This window comes from Dreissena polymorpha, chromosome 1, assembly GCF_020536995.1.
Source record: "Dreissena polymorpha isolate Duluth1 chromosome 1, UMN_Dpol_1.0, whole genome shotgun sequence".
In the NCBI taxonomy this organism is placed as follows: Eukaryota; Metazoa; Mollusca; class Bivalvia; order Myida; family Dreissenidae; genus Dreissena; species Dreissena polymorpha.
In genome coordinates, this window is record NC_068355.1 from 65741767 (window position 1) to 65768896 (window position 27130).

The 27130-nt window shown below is 36.7% G+C and overlaps 1 protein-coding gene across 2 annotated transcripts in view; it reads left to right on the plus strand.

Moving 5' to 3' along the window:
* The window catches only part of LOC127832944 (two pore channel protein 1-like), a 119505-nt gene extending 92452 nt beyond the window's left edge, over positions 1 to 27053 (plus strand). Inside the window, exons 19-26 of one of the 2 annotated variants that reach the window (XM_052358356.1) lie at positions 5146 to 5235; positions 7993 to 8084; positions 8691 to 8737; positions 13968 to 14036; positions 16353 to 16443; positions 17618 to 17763; positions 20400 to 20477; positions 21219 to 27053. In XM_052358356.1, coding sequence (XP_052214316.1) covers positions 5146 to 5235; positions 7993 to 8084; positions 8691 to 8737; positions 13968 to 14036; positions 16353 to 16443; positions 17618 to 17763; positions 20400 to 20477; positions 21219 to 21305 — 700 coding nt within the window. In that variant the 3' untranslated portion in view covers positions 21306 to 27053. The remainder of the gene's footprint in view (positions 1 to 5145; positions 5236 to 7992; positions 8085 to 8690; positions 8738 to 13967; positions 14037 to 16352; positions 16444 to 17617; positions 17764 to 20399; positions 20478 to 21218) is intronic. The other variant, XM_052358357.1, reaches the window with a different exon arrangement.
* The last annotated feature ends 77 nt before the right edge of the window (positions 27054 to 27130 follow it).

A 27130-nucleotide genomic window follows, 5' to 3' on the forward strand; every position in this document is an offset into this window, starting at 1 on the left:
TTGTTTTCACTGGTGAATAATGCATGTGCAGTCCTCATGAGGGACAGCACTTATTGCCTTCACTGGTGAATAATGCATGTGCAGTCCTCATGAGGGACAGCACTTATTGCCTTCACTGGTGAATAATGCATGTGCAGTCCTCATGAGGGACAGCACTTTTTGCCTTCACTGGTGAATAATGCATGTGCAGTCCTCATGAGGGACAGCACTTATTGCCTTCACTGGTGAATAATGCATGTGCAGTCCTCATGAGGGACAGCACTTATTGCCTTCACTGGTGAATAATGCATGTGGAGTTCTCATGAGGGACAGCACTTATTGCCTTCACTGGTGAATAATGCATGTGCAGTCCTCATGAATACAGCACTTATTGCCTTTACTGTTGAATAATGCCTGTGCAGTCCTCATGTGGGACAGCACTTTTTGCCTTCACTGGTGAATAATGCATGTGCAGTCCTCATGAGGGACAGCACTAATTGCTTTCACTGATGAATAATGCGTGTGCAGTCCTCATCAGGAACAGCTCTTATTGCCTTCACTGATGAATAATGCATGTGCAGTCCTCATGAGGGACAGCACTTATTGTTTTCACTGGTGAATAATGCATGTGCAGTCCTCATCAGGAACAGCACTTATTGCCTTCACTGGTGAATAATGCATGTGCAGTCCTCATTAGGGACAGCACTTATTGCCTTCACTGGTGAATAATGCATCTGAAGTCCTCATCAGGGACAGCATTTATTGCATTCACTGGTGAATAATGCATGTGCAGTCCTCATCAGGGACAGCACTTATTGCCTTCACTGGTGAATAATGCATGTGCAGTCCTCATGAGGGACAGCAATTATTGCCTTCACTGGTAAATAATTCATGTGCAGTCCTCATGAGGGACAGCACTTATTTGTTTCACTAGTGAAAAATGGCAGCATGTGCAGTCCTCATGAGGGACAGCACTTATTGCCTTCACTAGTGAATAATGCATGTGCAGTTCTCATGAGGGACAACACTTATTGCCTTCACTGGTGAATAATGCATGTGCAGTCCTTAGAGGAACAGCACTTATTGCCTTCACTGGTGAATATTGCAATTGCAGTCCTCGTGAGGGACAACACGTATTGCCTTCACTGGTGAATAATGCATGTGCAGTCCTCATGAAGGACAGCAGTTATTGCCTTCACTGGTGAATAATGCATGTGCAGTCCTCACAAGGGACAGCACTTATTGCCTTCACTGGTGAATAATGCAATTGAAGTCCTCGTGACGGACAACACTTATTGCCTTCACTGGTGAATAATGCATGTGCTGTTCTCATCAGGGACAGCTCTTATTGCCTTCACTGTTGAATAATTTAATTGCAGTCCTCATGAGGGAAAGCACTTATTGCCTTCACTGGTGAATGATGCATGTGTAGTCCTCATTAAGGACAGCTCGTATTTCCTTCACTGGTAAATAATGCAATTGCAGTCCTCGTGAGGGACAGCATTTATTGCCTTCACTGATAAATAATGCATGTGCAGTCCTCATGAGGGAAGCACTTATTGCCTTCAGTGGTGAATAATGCAATTGCAGTCCTTGTGAGGTACAACACATACTGCCTTCACTGGTGAATAATGCATGTGCAGTCCTCATCAGGGACAGCTCTTATTGCCTTCACTGGTGAATAATGCAATGGCAGTCCTCATGAGGGACAGCACTTATTGCCTTCACTGGTGAATAATGGATGTGCAGTCCTCATCAGGGACAACACTTATTACCTCCATTGGTGAATTATGCAATTGCAGTCCTCGTGGGGGACAGCACTTATTGCTATCACTGGTGAATAATGCATGTGCAGTCCCCATGAGGGACAGCAGTTATTGCCTTCACTGATGAATAATTCATGTGCAGTCCTCATAAGGGACAGCACTTATTGCCTTCACTGGTGAATAATGCAATTGAAGTCCTCCTGACGGACAACACTTATTGCCTTCACTGGTGAATAATGCATGTGCTGTTCTCATCAGAGACAGCTCTTATTGCCCTCACTGTTGAATAATGCATGTGCAGTCCTCATCATGGACAGCTCATTATTCCTTCACTGGTAAATACTTCAATTGCAGTCCTCGTGAGGGACAGCATTTATTGCCTTCACTGATGAATAATGCATGTGCAGTCCTCATGAGGGATAGCACTTATTGCCTTCACTGGAGAATAATGCAATTGCAGTCCTCGTGAGTAACAACACTTATTTTCCTTCACTGGTGAATAATGCAATTGCAGTCCTCGTAAGGGACAGCACTTATTGCCTTCACTGGTGAATAATGCATGTGCACTCCTCGTGAGGGACAACACTTATTGCCTTCACTGGTGAATAATGCAATTGCAGTCCTCGTGAATGACAGCACTTATTGCCTTCGCTGGTGAGTAATGCAATTGCAGTCCTCGTGAGGGACAACACTTATTGCCTTCACTGGTGAATAATGCATGTGCAGTCCCCATCAGGGACAGCTCTTATTGCCTTCACTGGTGAATAATGCAATTGAAGTCCTCATGAGGGACAGCACTTATTGCCTTTACTGGTGAATAATGCATGTGCAGTCCTCATGAGGGACAACACGTATTGCCTTCACTGGTGAATAATGCATGTGAAGTCTTCACCAGGGACAGCTCTTATTGCCTTCACTGGTGAATAATGCATGTGCAGTCCTCATCAGGGATAGCACTTATTGCCTTCACTGGTTAATAATGCATGTGCAGTCCTCATGAGGGACAGCACTTATTGCCTTCACTGGTGAATAATGCATGTGAAGTCTTCATCAGGGACAGCTCTTATTGCCTTCACTGGTGAATAATGCAATTACAGTCCTCATCAGGGACAGCACTTATTGCCTTCACTGGTGAATAATGCAATTGCAGTCCTTGTGAGGGAAACACTTATTGCCTTCACTGTTGAATAATGCATGTGCAGTCCCCATCAGGGACAGCTCTTATTGCCTTCACTGGTGAATAATGCAATTGAAGTCCTCATGAGGGACAGCACTAATTGCCTTCACTGGTGAATAATGCATGTGCAGTCCTCATCAGGGACAACACTTATTGCCTTCACTGGTGAATAATACTTGTGAAGTCTTCACCAATGACAGCTCTTATTGCCTTCACTGGTGAATAATGCATGTGCAGTCCTCATCAGGGACAGCACTTATTGTTATCACTGGTGAATAATGCATGTGCAGTCCTCATCAGGGACAACACTTATTGCCTTCACTGGTGAATAATGCATGTGAAGTCTTCATCAGGGACAGCTCTTATTGCCTTCACTGGTGAATAATGCAATTACAGTCCTCATCAGGGACAGCACTTATTGCCTTCACTGGTGAATAATGCATGTGAAGTCCTTGTGAGGGAAAGCATTTATTGCCTTCACTGGTGAATATTGCTTGTGCAGTCCTCATGAGGGACCGCACTTATTGTCTTCACTGGTGAATAATGCAATTGCAGTCCTCGTGAGGGACAACACTTATTGCCTTCACTGGTGAATAATGCATGTGCAGTCCTCATCAGGGACAGCTCTTATTGCCTTTACTGGTGAATAATGCAATTGCAGTCCTCATGAAGGACAGCACTTATTGCCTTCACTGGTTAATAATGCATGTGCAGTCCTAATCAGGGACAGCTCTTATTGCCTTCACTGGTGAATAATGCGAGTGCAGTCCTAATGAGGGACAGCACTTATTGCCTTCACTGGTGAATAATGCATGTGCAGTCCTCATGAGGGACAGCACTTATTGCCTTCACTGGTGAATAATGCATGTGCAGTCCTCATGAGGGACAGCACTTATTGCCTTCACTGGTGAATAATGCATTTGTAGTCCTCATGAGGGACAGCACTTATTGCCTTCACTGGTGAGTAATGCATGTGCAGTCCTCATGAGGGACAGCACTTATTGCCTTCACTGGTGAATAATGCATTTGTAGTCCTCATGAGGGACAGCACTTATTGCCTTCATTGGATTATCATTTAGAAGTGACCACTTTTTAACAATAAATTCCATATAAGTTGGAATTGTTGTCCCTGGTTAGCCTGTGCAGACTGCATAGGCTATCCTTGAAGGACAATTTATGCTTGGCATTAAGCCCAGTTTTCCCAAAATGCTGCTTCTTTAATCCTTTATCCTACTGACTGAGCTGGTGGGCATTCCTCACTTCAAGTAGATATATGTATGCATTAGTTGAAATGTACCAATTGAAAACCATTATTTCACATTAAACTGATGTAAGTGGTACATTTCCAAATTAGTCAAAGTATACATAACACATTACAACACACATTTTGTTGATAATAATCAGATTTTACAAAATTTTAACCCCCAAAATGCTAATTTAAACAAAATAATTACATACTCTTGTTAAACATGCTAATATTTAAAACAAACAATTATATTGTTATTTACATATCAACAGATAGATTTTAAAATCACCTAACTTTTAAAAAATCTGCAGACTTTTGCTTTTGTACTTAACATGGCTCATATTCTGTTAATCATGTTCTGTTTCCCCATCTTCAGTCTGATGTGATGATCATTCTAGTCTACTATTTCTTCCTGAATCATGTTCTGTTTCCCCATCTTCAGCCTGGTTGTGATAATCATTCTGGTCTACTATTTCTTCCTGAATCATGTTCTGTTTCCCCATTTTCAGCCTGGTTGTGATGATCATTCTGGTCTACTATTTCTTCCTGAATCATGTTCTGTTTCCTCATCTTCAGCCTGGTTGTGATGATCATTCTGGTCTACTTTTTCTTCCTGAATCATGTTCTGTTTCCCCATCTTCTGCCCAATGTGATGATCATTCCGGTCTACTATTTCTTCCTGAATCATGTTCTGTTTCCCCATCTTCAGCCTGGTTGTGATGATCATTCTGGTCTACTTTTTCTTCCTGAATCATGTTCTGTTTCCCCATCTTCAGCTTGGTTGTGATGATCATTCTGGTCTACTTTTTCTTCCTGAATCATGTTCTGTTTCCCCATCTTCAGCCTGTTTGTGATGATCATTCTGGTCTATTATTTCTTCCTGAACCATGTTCTGTCTCCCCATCTTCAGCCTGTTTGTGATGATCATTCTGGTCTATTATTTCTTCCTGAATCATGTTCTGTTTCTCAATCTTCAGCCTGGTTGTGATGATCATTCTGGTCTACTATTTCTTCGCGATCATTGCCATGGAGATGTTCAGGAACTCAGATCTCACCAACTGCTGCAAGTAGGTCATGGTTTTTCACGATTTTAGCACAATAGCAACCTTGTGTGTATGAACCCTCAAAACGAAAATTATTTTTTTCATTTGTTTAATACTCTTAAATTGGCATATAATATTGTCGTTGATTATGTGGGTTGTCCGATCCATTCATTTAGGAAGAATAGTATAGATAAGCTCTCATTGTTTACAGTGTGTGTACTGTGTTTTTCCTGGATGTTGTATTTGAAACTGCCAATATATGTTGATACGAAGACAATGACTGCAGTTAAAAGATGGCAATTTGTAATCTAGCTAGTCAATTGCGTGCAATAGACCCTTTTCACAACAGGCCAAAATTGATAAAAGCGCAAAGTCACGTGACTCGCAGAACTCCAGAACGAGGCTGAACATGTCACCATTTACAATAGCCCCACGCAACGCCGCATCTGAATTCAACCTTTCACTCTTTTGAACATTCGGCGATGTAACGATTTAGAAAACACAATATGACATTGTCAGAATAAGTAATAAATATGTACTTCACAGTGTCAATACATTTAAAAAATCTTTATTTAAATACTTGTTTTTCTTCATTTTTTGCACACATTTGACACTCTTTGTAAGAGCTTTTTTATCACGCTGTTTGAATACAGATCTATCTTGTTTATTGATAATCTGTGGTTTAATAGCCCCTGTGTTTAGCACAAACCCATTATCTCGTTATGAACAGATACTGTGCCGACAAATACTAAATAACAGCATGGTCTCATAAACCACCCATGGTAGGTGCCTGGTCATTAAACATCATTTATGATACCCAATGTCTATCGTGGTAGTAGTATTACATAGTCATTTCTAAGACTAATGTAACGCCAAATACTCTAACTAAATACCATTAGCCAGTTTAATCATAATAATACAGTGAATGCTGGACAATAGTCCTAGCCTATTTTTCACACAGACGGACATTCAATCCTATGTTTTTGACAACCTGAAAATTCGTGCCTTCGTTAATTTGACAATGCGGATAATGGTTCCAACATAATTTTGACTGCCCGGACATTTGTTCCTTCGTCATTTTGACAGCCCGGAGATTTGTTCCTGAATAATTGCTGTCCCGGTCATTATTATCACATTTTTTTCAAAATAATATGACACTCTAAGCATTTTATCCGGTATTTGAATGTGTCTTTATTAAAATAGTTTGTTTTTTATATAGTTTTCTCATATTTTGTTTAATACTTTATACTGTTGTAAAACTTTATCGTGGTAATGAGAATGATAACATTAAAAATATTTGAAAATATCGACTTACACTGAGATCTGTAATTTGCAAAACCTTGTAGAAATCTGGGCGTGAAAACTATGTAGGAGCTAATATCCGGTCTGTAAACATAATGTTGGAACGATTGTCCGGGATGTCAAAATAGCATGGGAATGAATGTCCGTGTTGTTAAAACAACGTATGAACGAATGTCCGCCTTGTCAAAATTATCGTAGGAACGATTGTCCTTGTAAAAGAATGTTCGGATACATAATTAAGTGCTTAATACCTAAACAATTGAAGTATTTATAAAATATTATGCTAAACACAAACCTATTTAGCGGGTACCGGTAAAATAAAACTCCGTCATTAGGCCTATTTAGTCTTAAAAAGAGTGTATGTTAGAAGAACAAAATTAACACAAGTATTTTCGCTGACACAACGGGTTAAATAATGTTTCCGAAAAATACAGACAAAAGAGATATATGACATAAAGTGACATATATTTATCACTCATAATCACGTTTAAAGAGAAATCAAGGTGCATGCATAGACAGTTTAGTTTGCTCCACGTTCGTTTTTTTCACCTGTATAAAAGAATTCTTCAATATTGTCTTTCACTGTAAAAGAAAATTAATTCAAATTAAAAGAAAAATGACATAACATTTAAATAGTGTCATGTGCTTTGCATTTTATATCGCTTTTTCTTATGATTGGGTCAACACACATCTTACACGTTCGATCGTTCATGTAAAAAGTACAGACCAACAAACTTACTTTTGAGAATTTAAGTTATATAATCACGTTTTGTATTATACGACTTATGCATATATATTTATTTTTTTTGCGATTATCAATGTTTATTCTTCAGACCACATTTGCTCTGAAGATAGTGCGTATCTTGAATTTTAATAAAGATGAAATAAAATGTATATACACGTATACACTAGTGGTACGAAATACTAAAATTAACTTTAAAATATGACTTGGGTCAAACCCCTTATCAATTTATTGACTAAACAAAACATGCATGTATGCATACGTTTGCCATTATTGTAACCAGTGTCAATGCTCATGAAAATCCCTAATGTAATAAATACAAATCAACTGGTTTGTAATCATCAATATCCTCTGCCAAAGATTTATACATGTTCAGCCTCGTTCTGAAATTTGACGCGTCACGTGATATCTAAAATAGCAACAGCGGTAGTATTGTGAAACTGGTCTATTCTAAGGTACATATTTTGCAAAAATTCTGACCCATTCAAATTTCTGCTTTTGATTGAATTTTTTGTTTAAAAGACGTCTCTATGTAAGGAAAATCCAGTTAGGCAGAAAATGTCGTCCCATACGAGTCTGTGGTACTGCACAAGCTAATCTGGGATGATTCTGTACACACATGCATTAAGCCCGGTTTTCCCAAAGGGCAGCTCATATAAACCCATAAATGGTCGCTCATTTGCTGATCGACAAATCTCTGCTTATCAGTTGCTGTATTGTTCATTGTCTCATACCAGGAACACCAGCGTGGAGGCCAATTATGCCCACAGCAATACCTCGGCCGGATTCTACTACCTCAACAACTTCAGTAACATCTTTATATCTGGTGGTATGTAGCCAATGTCAGCTAATGTCTACGTTTTTCAATTACTATGCCCTTGCTGCAAAAGGTGATTTATTTTAGTGCGCTTCTTATGTCTGTAACAATGTGTGTTTCTCAGTCATTCGAGGCAATGTGATTTTGGTCTGTTTGTTAATCAGTCAATCCATCATACCAATTGCTCTAAAGCTGGGCTGGAAATGCACACATTTATGCATGTGTATAAAAATATATGCTTTTTATGCGCCCAGATCGAATAATCAGGGGGTACCCCTATATTGTTTTTGACTTGTCTGTCTGTCTGTCTGTCTGTTATTCTGTCCCAAAACTTTAACCTTGCTCATAAAATGAAAACTCTTGGGTCTATGTTCTTTAAACTTCACATGTGCATGCATCTTATTGAGATCTACAAACAAACATGATTTGAGGTCACTAGGTCAAAGGTCTAGGTCACTGTGACCTTTACATGAAAAATATAACCTTGTTTCTTAAAAAAGCTGCCGTGCGGCTTCAAAGCGCAGAAGGAGGCATTGTGTTTAACAAACACAGCTCTTGCTTCTCAATTAATTATAAGTCTGTATTCTCTTAATGTATGTTTCTTTTGTTTTGTTGCAGTTACATTATTTGAATTGACAGTGGTGAACAACTGGTATGTTATAATGGTGAGTTTTCTATTTCATTTTTAGCTCACCTGATTGCTCAGGTGAGCTTTTGTGATCGGTCTTTGTCTGTCATCCGTCCGTCCATGCACATTTGTTGTGAACACCATAGACGCCACATTTCTTGTCCAATCTTCATGAAACTTGGCCAGAAGATTTGTCCAAATGATACCTTGATCGAGTTCGAAACTGGGTCATGCTGGGTCAAAAACTAGGTCACTAGGTCAAAAAAAAAGAAAAATCTTGTAAACACTGAAGAAGTAACATTTCATGCCCAATCTTCATGTTATTTTGTCAAAATGTTTGTCATAATGATATGTTGGTTGAGTTCAAAAGTGGTTCTGGTCCGTTGAAAAAGATGGCCGCCAGTGGGCGGGGCAGTTTTCCTTACACTACGTCTAGCGCGATTTTTGCCATCCACCACACTCCCACCGTGGACAATTTTTCGTGAGCGTGGAAAATCACCGTGATCTGAAGGTGTTTCCATCATGATAAATCGCGTCGACAGTGGTTGAACACCGTGGGCGTTAACGGGAAATCGATCTCACGTTGGACCACCACGATTGTGGTGGACCACCCGGCCTCAGTGGTTCGAGGTGAAATACAGGTAAATGTGAATGAGCATGTATATTTCGATATTGCAGACCGTATAATTTTTGCAAAGTTCTAGAATGTTTTGTTACATTTGTATGTACATTTGTATACATGGTAACTTTATTGTTAAAAATCGTCATTATTTTCTATTGTTTACCCTCGTTCCAGAATCATTTGACATGTTGTACATCGAGCGTGATGTACTTTATGTTTTGTTTCTACAGTTTCTGCGTGAAGATTTAGTTGTTGTTTATTTAAGAATTGTTTGTTTTTGTTAAAATTTCCGACAGAAGTGAGAAGATGCGTTCAAATACCATCTGTTCTATTATGTGTAAATGGATGTAAACAACAAATTCTCCATTTTATTTGATATAGTAAATTCATGTAGACATCAAATTCTCCATTTTATTTGATATAGTAAATGGATGTAGACATCACATTCTCCATCATTATTTCGTAAGAAAACAAGCATTTTATTCGTATTGTAATACGGCACATGTACAATAAGTAGACATACATATTCATGTATAAAAAAATCATATTTATAACAAAATCAGTATTTAAATGCATGTTTATAATATTAATAATAAAAAACCTGTCAGCGTTGTTACTATGTTCATTATTTTCCGAAAACCATATTCTTGGTTGTATCTGAAATAAAAGAGTAAAACAGTTTTTAAAAAGCTAAATGTGAAATTATGACTCGTTAAATTAACGGCGATTTCTTAACAACACTTCTTATCCATAATTTATAAATTTGATATACATATTTTTTGCTCACTGCACAACATTTTTGTAACACAATAAGTAAATCAGTATTTACCATAATATTACGTTTTCTTTTTTTACGTTATTTTACATACAGTGTATGTTTCAAAATGAACTTGTTATTGAACAAAGAACAGGTAGACAAATAGTCACTCACCAACATGACAACGGATCTTTTCGCATGACTATGATATTTAAATATTGCGGAATTTAATACTTACTGCGGATGTACATTTATTCGATCCAATACATGTAACAAAAGAAACAGGAAATCACAAAAATAGTCTGATATCAAATTACATGTACATGTTACATGTTTGTATGTTATTGTTGGCGAGCTATATATGTACACAAACGAGCAAGGGGTTTCAAAAGGTTAACAAAAAACAAATCTTTAATTAAGAACAACAAGCGAAACTTCATGCAGAAACAATTGAAACAAACCTAAGCATGAAACGCAAACTATACTCACGCTCAATGTAAGACATGTAAATTATTCTGTAAAGAGGGCAAACACGAGAGAAAAGAGTTGAACATTCGGTGATTTTATTATGAAGTGCATGAAATACATGTACATACAAAGTTTAAAAAAACAACATTTTACAATCTGCAGTGTGAATGAACATGTACATTTCCATATTGCAGACTGTACATTTGTATAATGTTGTTGTTGCACATGTATTTCACTGCGAACCACCTAGACCGTGGTAGTCCACCGCCTAGATCAATTTCCCGATAACGCCGAGACTGACACGGCAATTCGCCACGGCGAAATCATCGTGTTCAACGGTGTATAGCGGTGAGATAGTAATTGTCCACTCTGGGCTGAATCATGGTGATGAGTGGTGGATGGCAGAAATCGCGCTAGACGTAGTGTATTTGGCTTTAGAGAAACCTTGTAAACACTCGAGGGGCCACATTTCTTGTCTGATCTTCATGAAACTTTGTCAGAAGATTTGTCCCAATGATACCTTGATCGAGTTAGAAACTGGGTCATGCAGGGTCAAAAAGTAGGTCACTAGGTCAAAAAAAGAAAAACCGTGTAACCACTGTAGAAGTCACAATTCATGCCCAATCTTCATGTAACTTTGTCAAAATGATTGTCTTAATGATATGTTGGTTGTGTACAAAAGTGGTTCCGGTCAGTTGAAAAACATGGCAACCAGTGGGCGGGGCAGTTTTCCTTATTTGGCTATAGAGAAACCTTGTGAGCATTCTAGAAGTCACAATTTTTTCCCCAATCATCATGAAACTTGGTCAAAACATTGTTTTTATTGATATCTCAGAAGTTCTAAAATGGTCCAGATCGGTGAAAAAACATGGCCACCAGGAGGTGGGGCAGTTTTCTCTATATGTATATAGTGAAAACATGTGAACTCTAGAAGTAACATTTTTGGTCGAATCTTCATGAAATTTGGTCAGAACATTTGTTTCCTAGATACGCGAGTTAAGTTCGAAAATGGTTCCAGTCCGTCAAAATACATGGCTGCCAGGGGGACGGGGCAGTTTTCCTTATATTTATATTGTAAAAAAGTATTGTGAACAGTCAAGAAGTCACATTTTTTGCCCAATCATCATGAAACTTGGTTAAAACATTGGTATTATTAATATTTTGGAGAAGTTCGAAAATGGTCTAGATCGGTGAAAAAAACATGGCCGCCAGTGGGCAGTGCAGTTTTCTCTATATGTATGTAGTGAAAACATATGTGAACATTCTAGAAGTCACATTTTTTGCTCAATTGTCATGAAATTTGGTCATAACATTTGTATTCTAGATACGAGAGTTGATTTCAAAAATGGTTTTGGTCCGTTGAAAAACATGGCTGCCAGGGGGGGAGGGCGCATTTTCCTTATATTTATATCCTTATAGTAAAAAAAGCTTGTGAACACTCTAGAAGTCACATTTTTTTCTCAATCATGAAACTTGGTGAAAACATTTGTTTTTTTTATATCTCAGATGAGTTCGACAATGGTCCGGATCGGTCTAAAAACATGGCTGCCAGGGGGGGGGGGCAGTTTTCCTTATAGGACTATAGAGAAACAATGTGAAAACTCTCGAAGTCACATTTTTTTGCCTAATTATCGTGAAACATAGTCAATACATTGGTTTTATTGACATCTTGGACAAGTTGGAAAATGGCTCAGATCAATGAAAAAAACACTTTTTAGATCACCTGATTGCTCAGGTGACGTTTTAGGCTTGGTCTTTGTCCGTTGTCCGTCCGTCCACATTTGCTTTGTAAACACACTAGCATTCACATTTCTCAAGCATTTTTTATCAAAGTTGCTGAGAAGCTATATCGCCACAAGATCTCAGTCAAGTTTGATAATGAGCAAAATCGCATAATAAATGCCAGAATTATTGCCCTTAGATTGTCAAAATTTTTATTATATTATAACAAATCCTTGTAGGTCACAATTTTGTTTAAGATTTTATGAATCTTGGTCATAATATTTGTTTTTTGTAAGCAAAATTTGATGCTTGGTCATGAGGGGTCAAAATATAGGTCAACAGGTCAAATCTTACAAAAACCTCGTAAACACACCATATGCCAGAGTTTTGGTTCAATAATTATGAAACTTGACCAGGATGTTTTTCTGGACAATATCTAGGTGTTTGATGTTTGGTACTGTGGGGACAAAATCTAGGTCATGGGGTCTAATCTTACAAAAACCTTGTAAACACACTAGAGGCCATAGTTTTGGTCCAATAATAATGATACTTGACCAGGATGTTTTTCTTGATGATATCTAGGAAAAGATTGATATTGGGTCATGTGGGGTCAAAATCATGGTCATGAGGTCCAAATCTTACAAAAACCTTGTAAACACATGTAGAATTAGCATTACTTGCAGATGTTTGCATTGCAAAAAAAACATGCAAATGGGCTGTACTCAATCAGAATTAATCATATGCTCACACTGCAAAGGTAAACAGAAGAGAACCAATCTAATATGCTCTAGAGTACTGAATCTTCAACTAAGCAATGAACAAGGCCTTGTAAAAAAAGTGAGCGAACTAGGGCCATCTTGGCCCTCTTGTTTGTAAATAATGTTGAATAAAACTTTGTTACATAAAATAATGGAATACCTGTTTTTGACGTTAAATATTATAAGGTAATGTTAGAAATACAAAGTTTTAAAGACGAAACATTAGAGTCCCCTTGTAGTTGATTGCACCCATAGAGTAAGACTGTGTGTATGTTATGATTTACAATAATAATAACATCTGTCTTTTTATGACATCATGTGTTTTGTCCCCTACTGGTTTCACCGGAGGGGACTTATGGTTTGCGCTCTGTCTGTCTGTCAGTCAGTCAGTCAGTCTGTCTGTCACACTTTTCTGGATCCTGCGATAACTTTAAAAGTATTTCATATTTTTTCATGAAACTTGAAACATGGATAGATGGCAATTTGGACATTATGCACGTCATTTCATTTTGTTCTTACGTTAAAAATTCTGGTTGCTATGGCAACAAATAATATTTAAAAAATCTGAAATTCTGACAATGGTGGAAATTTCTGACAATGGTAGAGCCGGTAGGGGACATATATTGCTTGGCAATAGTCTTGTTTTATATTGTAATTTTTATTTGACATTTATCATGCAAAAAAATGGGTCATATGCAAAATGCAGCTAGCTCAGCTCCAGACCATCTTGCCCATGCTCAGGATCTATGCTTTCCAATGTAAGCTATGTTACTTTTTGTGGTCTCGTTAGCGGACAGGGTAGTTCCTGTGGAGACACATACTGGTCTGGAGCTATGTTGGCCGCATGTCACAAGACCCATTTTTGCATGACCCAGCTCATATTTGATTGGATAATCATGTGTGGGTTTAAGAAATCTTTACATTGCTTTTTGTTTTTTAGGAGGGCTATGCACATGGCTTTAGTGAATGGACGCGAATCTACTTTATGACATTCTACATTGTGATGATGGTGTGTTCTTTATATTATGAGGAAATACCAAGTTTTGTTTTCAGACATTTAAATATATAAAAAAAGCAATCCTTTACAGCTGAGACAAGCATTTTTGACGCAATTTTATTCCCTTCGAAAATTAAATTTAAGATTTTTCGAACTATATCAATAAGTTTTAAAGGCTTCATTTCCAACACTAAGATACTGATGAGCAGCAAACAGCATATAACCTGATCGCTCTGGGAGTCACTCCTAAAACTGTTAAGGTTTCATGCTGGATTAATACAGCCATTTTTACTTTGGTTCTGAGTAGAAACGGGTTAATATATCATACATTGTTATTTTTGACATTTATGAATGTTGTTTCTGTTAGCTTCTGCATAAGCGATGGTCTGAAAATAAAAATAAATTTCTTATAATTCAACTGTCCCAACATTCTAATGCCTGCATTATGCATATTGTAAGAAGAACATCTAGATAAGTTCTCACTATTCTTATATTAGACAGGGGTGGCGAAATCAAATGTCAGAGTTGCCCGAGTCGTACATTTGCTTGTCTGGGCAACTGACTTTTTTCAATTAAGTTGTCTGTGGACAACAAGTTTTTTAAAAGTCGCGTCCAGGTATACAAAAATACATTGTATTAAAGCCGTAATTAAGTTTTACAAAACTGGATGTTGACACGCGATAACATTGTCAGTGCTATTTGCGGAGCAATCAAGCGTGCTCTTTCCTGCGCAGTGATCTCCCTTATTCTATAAGAGACCGGGAGCATGCCGCATTTTCAACATTCGGCCCGACTGTTAGACAGTGTACAGACTGGTTTCTTTATTTTTACAATCAGACGAAAATAAAAAGTATCACTCTAAGATAATCAAAACACGGTCTACCTTGTATTTAAGACGACTTTTAGGTCACAATATACCAAAAGATTTCCTTAACAAATTCAATGTAAAACCGACAATTTCAACGAAAAATAAAGTCAAACTTTTGCGCTTAGACACCCCCATACCCATACCTTTTCTTAAAGAGAATGTCAAGCCGAATGGATTTACACAATAAAAAATATAGGTCATCCAGTATGTAAGAAAGAACTCGACGTGAATCAACTGTCACTGTTTTAAGGCCACCTTTTTACCGGCTGATCTCCAGTTGATGAGGGTTTCCCGCCATCTGTCAAAATCTCATGCCGTCTCCAACTTATAAGCAAAACACTGAATTTGTAGTATACAACAATGTTTTCCCTACCACATGCACACAGAAATATTCAAAAATAAAGTCATGACATGTGCCCATACAGAGAATTGTGTTTTCAAATAAATGATGTTCCATTCTTTAGAGGGTATAGCATTGAACATAAAAATGATTTAGTATATTGTAACCTTAATGGTAAAGATGAAACTTTTTTTTTTAATCTTCAACAATGGAACAGAAACCCGAAGCTTTGAGCAGCCCACCTCCCAAAAAACTAATAAAGATTATGATAAAAAATATGATCTAAGTAAACGCACCAGAACTTTTCAAGATACTTGGCTAACAGATTTTCAATGGTTACCAGTTTATATAATCAAATTGCTACCAGTAGGGGAGCCTCAGTCTGATGAGGTCCACATATTGGACTAGTTTAATTTGTTAAGATTACGATGTACTTATGTTCAGCACATGTTTTAATAACACTAGTTTCCCAAGATTTAAAGTTTGAGAAAGTCTTTATATTGTTTATAATATACTGCTATAATGAATGTACCATTGAAATACAACTATAAACAAAACAAGCAAATCATACTCATTTTGATATATTCCACATTATTTAACATTAATCAATAAATGCGTTTATAATTTATATAAACATTAACGGACAAGTGTAGTTCAGCAACTGGCAAGTTAAATTTCCTAAATGGTTGTCCGTGGACAAGTATAGTTTTTTGAGATTTCGCCACTCCTGTTAGACATGATAGATTTTCAACCTTGCAATAATAATGTTGTTTTTGAACACTGAAAAAACATTTACTGGTAGCTTCTGCATAAGAGATGGTCTGAAAACAAAAATAAATTTCTTATAATTCAACTGTCCCAACATTGTAATGCATGCATTAAGAATATTGTTAGAAGAACATCTAGATTTCTTCTCAATTTTCATAGATTAGACGTGATAGATTTTCAACCTTGCAATAAGAATGTTGTTTTTTAACACTGTTAAAACATTTACTGGTAATATATTTTTTGTGTACACCAATAACTTATTCCATAATAAAAGTGAACTGCAGGCCAAGTAAGCTGCTTGGAATATTCCTTACCAAAATGGAGCAAATATTTAAAACTATCTGTCTTTCAGGTGGTCATGAATATCGTTGTGGCATTTGTATTGGAGTTGTTCTTGTTTCGAATTGCATACAGAAGGACAATGAAGCTGGAAGATATTGATGGTGTGTATAGTAATTACATGTTTATTTGAAAACAACATTTCGAGTTTTAAGAAATACAATGTACACAACACTAGATCACTGATGGTTGAAAAAAAACAACACTTTTTTCTACATGAACATAGTTATCTTTTGTTATCAAAGAGTGGATTAACATATTTATTATCTGATTTATGTCAATGTTCACACATTTAGATAAGTTATTATGCCCCCGAAGGACGGCATATAGTGATCGCACTGTCTGTCCGTCACACTTTGCATTTAGGTTTCGAAAAATGCTCATAACTTCTATGTCGCTTCAGATGTAACATTCATTTTTGGTATGCATATATATATGGACAAAGCCTTTCCATACGCACACATATTTTGACCCCTTTTACCTTGACCTTGAACATAGGGTCCGCGGTTTGGTTTCGAAAAATGCGTTTAGGTTGCGAAAAATGCTCATAACTTCTATCAAAGCGTTTATCCTATGGAGACAGCTCTTGTTTTGATTATTAGACTTTCAACTTAAACTTAGGTGAACTCTTTTAGCCACCATGGCCCTCTTGTTTGAATTCACATCAGTTTACATTATTATTTTAACCCTTTACCACTTAGGTATGTATTTTGACTTACCCGGTACGTGAAGTCTCGTTGAAAGTAAAATTTGAGTAAAGACCTTTCTTACTTAATTCAACTTTAAAAGGCTTTGTTTCCAAACCTTAGATACTGATAAGCAGCAAACAGCATAAAACCTGAACAGCCTGTGAGTTACTTGGAGGCTGTTCTGGTTTTATGCTGTTTGCACATAGCCATTTTCACTTTTTTCTGAGTGGGAAAGGGTTAAATATAAGAGTAATGAAATGCCAAAGACTTTAAAGCAAGAACATGTAGTTTAAACTGGGAGAACTGGGCTTAATGCATGTGCATTTGTCCCTGATGCACTTTCTGCTCTTATGGAATTTTTGGTTTATCAGACAATTTATCGATATGAAAATCCTGTTTGGTAGAAAGTTTCTTCCCTGATAAGCCTATGTGGACTGCACAGGCTGCCTATGTGGACTTCACAGGCTGCCTATGTGGACTGCACAGGCTGCCTGTGTGGACTGCACAGGCTAATCTGGGACGACACTTGGCAGATGCATTTAGCCCAGTTTTCCCGGAACGTAACTCATTTGTTTGTGGTTCCCTGTAGATCACTTAAAGCTCAGTGTGGATCTGCCACTGAGTGCAGATGAGCTGGAGATGTGTGAGAATGGGAACCAAGAACTGAACGAGAACCACATCATCAGTCAGTGTAACACCACGGACATTCCAGTAAGAGTAGCTGGTCCATTTCTGGTATTAACCCTCTAACATCCAGATCAACAATTGACCTCTTAATAATCTCTTAGCAAAACAAATTAAATTGAAGGGTTTCTTAATTGTTTCAAGTTGTAAAGGATTTATTTCCTAGCCTTAGATACTGATGAGCAGCAAATAGCATAAAATGACGTGGAGTAAGATGAGCAGTTGAAATTATATTTGACAAGTGTTCTTTCTTTAGTTCTCCTAACTGTTGGATATCGCTATTGTATGAGTTGGTTATTAGATATAATAGGCAATTTCTTCAATTTTGGCAGATTATGTTTGTTTTAAAGAACCTGAGATTGTGAATATTGATTAAGATCTTAATTTATGCCAGGTGTTGAATCCATGATGAATAAAAGCAAATTATAATCTGATTGCTTCACTCTTGCTTGGGGTCAAGTTTTTAGCTCACCTGAGCATAACGTGCTCATGGTGAGCTTTTGTGATCGCCTTTTGTCCGTCGTGCGTTGTGCAGTGTCAACATTTGTCTTGTTACCTATCTAGAGGCCACATTTATTTCCAATCTTCATGAAACTTGGTCAGACAATTGGTCTCCATGATATCTTGGATAATTTCGAAAATGGTTACGTTTGCTTGAAAAACATGGATGCCAAGGGTCAGTGCATTTTTCCTTATATGGCTACATATGGCTATAGTAACATCTTGTTAACACTCTAGAGGCCATATTTATTGTCTGATCTTCATGAAACTTGGTCAGAAGATTCATTCCAATAATGTCTTTGACGAATTCGAAAATGATGCCGGTTGGTTGGAAAACATGGCCGCCAGGGGGCCTGGCATTTTTATGTCCCCCACTATAGTAGTGGGAGACATATTGTTTTTGCCCTGTTGGTTGGTTGGTTGGTTTGCGCCGACTTTAACATTTGCAATAACTTTTGCAATATTGAAGATAGCAACTTGATATTTGGCATGCATATGTATCTCATGGAGCTGCACATTTTGAGTGGTGAAAGGTCAAGGTCATCCTTCAAGGTCAAAGGTCAAATATATGGGTCAAAATCGCTCATTTAATGTACACTTTTGCAGTATTTCAAAATTTAAGATAGCAACTTGATATTTGGCATGCATGTGTATCTCATGGAGCTGCACATTTTGAGTGGTGATAGGTCAAGGTCAAGGTCATCCTTCAAGGTCAGATGTCAAATATATGTGGCCAAAATCGCTCATTTTATGAGTACTTTTGCAATATTGAAGATAGCAACTTGATATTTGGCATGCATGTGTATCTCATGGAGCTGCACATTTTGAGTGGTGAAAGGTCAAGGTCATCCTTCAAGGTCAGAGGTCAAATATATGTGGCCCAAATCGCTAATGTTATGAATACTTTTGCAATATTGAAGATACAACTTGATATTTGGCATGTATGTGTATCTCATGGAGCTGCACATTTTTCGTGGTGAAAGGTCAAGGTCATCCTTCAAGGTCAAATATATGGGTCAAAATTGCTCATGTAATGTCTCTTCTGCAATATTGAAGCTAGCAATTTTATATTTGAAATGCATGTGTATCTCATGGAGCTGCACATTTTGAGTGGTGAAGGGTCAAGGTCATCCTACAAGGTCAAACATCATATAGGGGGACATTGTGTTTCACAAACACATCTTGTTCCTTATATGGCTATAGTAAAACCTTAGAGGCCACATTAATTTTCCGATCTTCATGAAATTTGCTCAGAAAATTTGTCCCAATGATATCTTGGATGAGTTCAAACATGGTAATCTTTGCTTGAAAAACATGGCTGCCAAGGGGCGGGGCATTTTTCCTTATATGGCTATATATTGCCATAGTAAAATCTTGTTAACTCTCTAGAGGCCACATTAACTGTCTGATCTTCACAAAACTTATTCAGAAGATTCATCCAGATAATATCTTGGACGAGTTCAAAAATGATGCCGGTTGGTTGAAAAACATGGCTGCCAGGGGGCGAGGCATTTTTCCTTATATGGCTAAAAAACACTCTATAGAGGCCACATTTATTTTCCGATCTTCATGAAACTTGGTCAGAAGATTTGTCCCAATAATATCTTGTTATCTCAGGTGAGCAACTTTGGGTCTTTCAGGCCCTCTTTTTTTGTATTACTTTTAGTCTTTCTTTTTAAATTTTACATAACTTTGTTGTTGTTTTTAACAATATCTGAACAACTTCGTCTTCATTATAAAATTTAAAAGTTGGACAATAGAAAGCAAAAAAAAGAAAAGTAAAGAATATAACATTTTTTTATGCTTTTCTGTGTTTGATAGTGAAATATTTGTGGTTTAAACATGATGAATCACTGTTTCAAACTGCAAACAAATGACAGAAAAACCAGTCTCATATGGGACAACCTTTTCTGCCAAAACCAGTCTCATATGGGACAACCTTTTCTGCCAAAACCAGTCTCATATGGGACAACCTTTTCTGCCAAAACCAGTCTCATATGGGACAACCTTTTCTGCCAAAACTGGATTATTTAGAAAAGACTTCCTTGTAGCAAATTATTCTGTAAAAAGTAAAGCTTTTTCCTGATAAGCCTGTTTGGACTGCATGGGATAATGTGAGATGACACAGGTGCATTAAGCCCAGTTTTCCCTGAACATAGCTCATATTACTATGTGTTTCTCTACAGACTCCGTTCATGTATCGAGGTCAGAGGAGTCGAAGCAAGCAGGACTTCAGCCTCAGGATGTATAAGGAGGAGGTCGAGGTATGTCTCAGAATGAAACAGAAGAGTTTGGAGACCATTTAAGCCTGGTTGTGGAAAAACCAGTCTTAATGCATTTTCCTAAAGTATTTTCCCAGATAGGCTTGTGCACAGTCTTCAGAAAGGGTATCCAATATAAGCACATCCTTTGGTTTCAATTCAGAAAGGGTATCCAATATAAGCACATCCTTTGGTTTCAATTCAGAAAGGGTATCCAATATAAGCACATCCTTTGGTTTCAATTCAGAAAGGGTATCCAATATAAGCACATCCTTTGGTTTCAATTGCTATATATTATTAATCCAAATCATTTTCTACTGACTGTGAAAAATTTAAATGTATCTTAACTGAAATATTATAAATATTTTAACTTAATCGTGTCCATTAAATGTCATGAACTATTTTTAATTTCTGTAAAATAACTGCTGACCTAGTCAGTTAGATGTACTAATTATAATAAGAAGTTTATTGTAGAACACAGTTTCATATGTTCAGGCTAAGCACAAGGCATTTAATATGTTATATGATTTATATAATTTTGATATATTTTGTAATCAAAGATGAAGAAATGGCCTCAACTGACTTCAATCAAACAATACAATATCCTTATGACAATGCCCTAAAAAATGTAATAAGACTGCACACCATTCCTTTTCCTCTAAATTTAATGTAAAGAACATAAACTGTACTTAAAGTGTAAATTAACATTACCATATCTCTTTTCGTCATTTGTAATCTCCTCAGGAGTGGATTCAGGAAGATCAGAAAGAAAGGGAGAGAATCATTCAGGATCTGGAACTGCTACGAAGGCATAGCACACGCCATCAGTGAATTTGTCGGGAAACAGGACTGTATGACCGTTATTTGAAGGGCTTTAATCTTGCCATGAAAGAACAATGTCTTGAAAATGGCCTTTTATCATATCAGTATTATGTTTAAGACATGCTATGTACTTAGTGCTGCAATGTGTTAGTTGTTTGGGACTAGTGAAAAAGTGTTGCCATTCTGTATCAAGGTGGGTTCCCACTGCCTATCCGATCAACGCGATCATCCTGATCACAAAAAATTCCCGACCAAACCCGCCCAAGCTCTACTAAAAAGGGTATACACCACTTCTTCTCGACCTCTTGTCGATAACATACGACCCCCACACGACTCATTCACGACGTTCAATCAACCATCTTTCCGATTTCCGCTCGATCATCTCGACCTATACACGAGCCCTATACGATCTCAGCTCGACCAAGTGGACCTCAGCTCGATCGCAACCAGATCTTCACACGACCAGATGGTGATGGTCGTACTACAGTTGTACAAAGTCGCGAACGGTCGTGTATTGAAACTTTGAGAATAAACACTTCAAACATTCTTGTTCACTTATCACCTAAATCATCATGGATTTTTTTACTAGTTTTAGCAGTATCAGTAGCCTTTTTGCCATTTCTTTGCAACTTTGAATGTTTACTCTTCTGATTCTAAGAAGGTTATGAGAGACAAGCACGACGTTTTGCACGTGAGTTTTGTTTTAGGGACATGAGCTCTTGTATGGTCGAATAGCTGTATGGTCCAATAGCAAACGAGAAGTGATCGTGTACGGTCGAGTAGCCGTCGGGTAGCAGTCTAGTAAATCTGTACATCAAATTGAATAGAGGTCAAGTTGATCGTGTTGCGATCTAAAATAACTTGGGTAGAGGTCGAGCGGATCGGGTAGAGATTGTTTAAAAGATGTCAATCCGATCGCCACACGATTGCTTCACGATCAACTCGATCTTCTACTCGACTAATACACGACCATTTTCTGAGCGCTTCTCGATCCCTTTCCTACTCGACCGCTACTCGATATTTTTTGACATGTCAAAAAATATCTGGTAGGAAGCCTGACTAATGCCGACCTACCCGACTGCCCCAGATCACTCATGCCGACCGAACCAAACCAGTACCCGACCGCTTGGTCGGGCTTGATCGAGTTGATCTGATTGGCAGTGGGAACACAGCTTCAGTCTTCTGTTTATTATATAGAATTATTTTTTTAAGAACAGGCTGTGACTTGTTATTTTTACATGTGTATATCAACTTGTGTTTTGGGGATTTCAAAGCACAGTGAAAAAAATCTTGCCATTTGCCAAAAAAAATTCTATTTTAATTATGTTGTTCTTATGTTGTTCTTCTGAATGGCATACATTTGATAGAAAGAAGTATAGGTTAACAATAAAATATTATTTTTTTACTTAAATATGTATCCAATATTGAATTTAATCAAACATTTAATTGTAAGTTTCTTTCTTTGCCCATTGTTTCTAATAATATGAATGTTTATCAGGCTCATTTTTATTATGAAAGTTATATTATTATTTTTTTGTTAATTAAATTGAATTGCACTTTTTTTAACAGTGAATTTTCGTTACCTTATAATTGTAAGTATAGACTTAGATAGTAAAAAATAAACTTGTTTGAAACAAGAACATCCAGATTTATAATATTTAATATGTAGCATTTAGTTATATTTAGACTTAATAACTATAAGTAACACACCCAGCGAGTCGATTCATTTATATAAAGACTTATCAACTACACCACAAGAAGTCAATTTATTTACATGTAGACTACACCCAGAAAGTCAATGTATTTATATATAGACTTACATACTACATCCAAAGGGAGTCAATTTATTAATTTATATACTTATAAACTACATCCCCACAGAGTCAATTATTGATATAGAGACATGTAAACTACATCCCCAATGAGTCCATTTATTTATATATAAACTACACCTCAGGGAGTCAATTAATGTATATATAGGCTTTTAAACTAGTAGCAAAATAAATTAAAAACTGCTTTTCTGTTATACAAGACCCAAAGATTTAATATTTGATCTAACATTGTAGTTCTCTACAAACGTTGTGTTGACAATGCCCCAGAGGACAAAACTGGCCAAGTTCCTAGGGTACAATTTTGTATAGTGACAACTTGTTGTCTTTAACCCTTACAGTGCGGGAACTGAATTTTGAAGGCCTTTGCAAACAGTTTGGATCCAGATGAGACGCCACAGAACGTGGCGTCTCATCTGGATCCAAACTGTTTGCTATTCTGATAATATTCTTTGAAAAAAATCGAAGAAAATGCTAATTTTAGAAATTCTGCAGACGACTTTTTAGCAGACGACAAATTTCCCAGCATGCAAAGGGTTAACAGTGTTGCAGTAGTGACAGGGTCTAGTTTTCATTTTGAACACTTCGTTTCTGTGATAGATATTGTTCATCTCTTGTGTTCCATTGTTGTGTAAGTTATTGTAAAATTCTTTTAAAATAAGATATCTATTATGTGATTATTTACTTAATGATAAATATGAGATAATAAATATTATATTGAACGTATGTTATATCACACTGAATTTAATGAAAAGTATACCAATTGTATGTTTTCATAATGAATGGTCATGATTCCAGTAATTAATGTTATTGGTACCGGTATTTAGTAAAATATGCAGCGCACAGTACTAAAACAAGAGTTTTTTTCTGAATACTTTTCCATGGCTACTTTTCTACTAGTCTCCATTACTCTTGCATTCCTGATTCTCTTTAAGTCTAAATAAAGTTTATGGTTAGACTATTTTAGCTAAAGTGCTGAATAATGTTATATGCTTTTAACTTGTAAAAAATAATTATATAACTTACAGAACATTAGGTCGTCACTGTAATAATATACCGGTACTGTGATGTTCTATATGAAAAGATATAAGCATTAATGTCTGCATTTAAATGACTTATTTCAAATATTGTTATGTAATGATGACTTCTTGTTGTTTCATCATTAATACACGTGATGCGTATGTAAATGAGTTACTGACTAAAATCCGGATGTATTTTGAATAAAATTGAATTCAATTTCGCTTGTCTGTGTCAATATGTGTGTAAGTTGAAAAGTTGTTCTCATCAAACATGTTAATTATCAACTACTTCAAGAAAAGTGTTTCATGTTTCATAAATATATATATACATATATGTTTTGTTTTTCATTACACTGTATGCGCCTGTTAGCGCATATATGTTCTCTATTAATTGTTATTAATATTCTCTATCAGTTGTAATTTCGACTATTTTATGTTTTTTACTCAATAAAACTTCAATTTTTTATGCTCCCCTAAAAAAATTTGGGTTGAACATATAGACACTGCTTTGTCTGTCCGTCCGTCCGCATGTCCGTCCGTGCACAATTTTTGTCCGGGCTATTTCTCAGCAACTAATGACTGAATTCAATGAAACTTTATGGGAAGCTTCACTACCAAGAGATGTGAATATTATCAGCGGGTTCTGGTCGGATGATTTTTCACAGAGTTATGGCCCTTTGAAATTTTCCATTAACTGTACATATAGTGCAATTCTTGTCCTGGCTATTTCTCAGCAATTAATGACCGGAATTCAATTAAACTTTATGGGAAGCTTCACTACCAAGAGGAGATGTGCATATTATCAGCCGGTTCTGGTGGGATGATTTTTCAAAGAGTAATGGCCCTTTGAAATTTTCCATTAACTGTACATATAGTGAAATTCTTGTCCAGGCTATTTCTCAGCAACTAATGACCGGAATTCAATGAAAATTTATGGGAAGCTTCACTATCAAGAGCAGATGTGCATATTATCAGCCGGTTCTCGTCGGATGATTTTTCACAGAGTTATGGCCCTTTGAAATTTTCCATTGTACATATAGTGCAATTTTTGTCCGAGCTATTTCTCTGCAACTTATTACTGGAATTCAATGAAACTTTATGGGAAGCTTCACTATCAAGAGGAGATGTGCATTGTATTAGCCTGTTCTCGTCGGATGATTTTTACAGAGTTATGGCCCTTGGAAATTTTCCATTGTACATATAGTGCAATTCATATCCGAGCTATTTTTTAGCAACTTATTACGGGAATTCAATGAAACTTTATGGGAAGCTTCACTACCAACAGGAGATGTTCATATTATCAGCCTGTTCTCATCGGATGTTTTTTCACAGAGTTATGGCCCTTTGCAATTTTCCATTAACTGTACATATAGTGCAATTCTTGTCCGGGCTATTTCTCAGCAACTTATGACCGGAATTCAATGAAACTTTATGGGTAGCTTCACTACCAAGAGCAGATGTGCATATTCTCAGCCGGTTCTGGTCGGATGATTTTTCACAGAGTAATGGCCCTTTGAAATTTTCTATTGTACATATAGTGCAATTCTTGTCCGAGCTATTTCTCAGCAACGTATTACGGGAATTCAATGAAACTTTATGGGAAGCTTCACTACCAACAGGAGATGTGCATATTATCAGCCGGTTATGGTCGGATGATTTTTCACAGAGTTATGGCCCTTTGAAATTTTCTATAAACTGTTCATATAGTACAATTCTTGTCCGGGCTATTTCTCCCCAACTACTGACTGGAATACAATGAAACTTTAGGGGAAGCTTAACTACCTTGAGGAGATGCGCATGTTATTAGTGGGTTCTGGTTAGATGATTTATTTAGAGAGTTATTGCCCTTTTACAATTTTTAGTTGCTAAACCATCCATCGTATTATTTTGTCCAAAGTTATGCCCCTCAAGACGTTTCCTTTTATCTGAACATATAGTGCAATATTGTGGAAAAAAAAACCTTTGGGGAGCAACACCCGTCTCTGACGGTTGCTTGTTTTATATATATTATATGTTATCTTTGCTGTCTCTAACCTTTTCATGTTTCCATGTCATTGTCAAACATCTTATGTATTGTACCATACATTTGTTGATGTTTCCAAAAGTTTTAATCGTATAAAAATGTGTACTTTTAATAGATGTCATAATATTGTTTCATACAATTGAGTGGTTTTGAAAATAAGAAAAGGTAGGTAATATATATTTTATCACCAATTGGTGTACGTTTTTTTTACATATTTGATGCCTGTTAAGGTGTATTTCTAGAGCATATGGTTTGGGGGATCTTTTTCTGACTTGATCAGTGTCATAGTCTGTAAAACAAATATTTACATGCCGTTTTGAAGTCTTATCAGTTTGACTGAATGTTTGCTTCAGTAAATGCCTGATTTTTAGACCCCCCAATTCCACGTGATGTCAGATTGTCAGTTTGTTAGGATCTTGAATCAAAAGGACTTGTTCTCAATTTGGAAAATGATAATTTAAAAAAATGTTTAACAGATTTAAAAAGTAACAAGTAATGCATATTATATTCAAACAAGCAGATAAAATCCTCTGACTAAGAAAAACATATGGGTTTTTTTTTTATTGAAAATCATCAATAATAGTAGGCACACAAATAAAGCGTTTAGTGTTGTCTTATCGAGAGACTAAGCTTTTGCTTCTTGAGACTCGGGGGACCGGCATATTTTTTTAATCTTGTTCATTGTATAATTATCTGAAAACTTTTCAAAATATGATAGTTATGTTATTAAATTAATTGAATGATGTTGTTCGAAAAAAAAATACAAAACTGTGAACAGGTTCCTTGAAACACATTACAACTTAACACTTGAGTCAATAGAAGCACATGTAAAGTAAAAGGTCTAGTATCGTGTGACCGATAGAAGTAAAGGAAGATGATAATTGACTTTTTAGTCTTGTCTTGTCTTGGATTTTCCTTTCGGCATGGGAGCAGTCCCCTATAGAGGAAGAACTTTCCATTTGA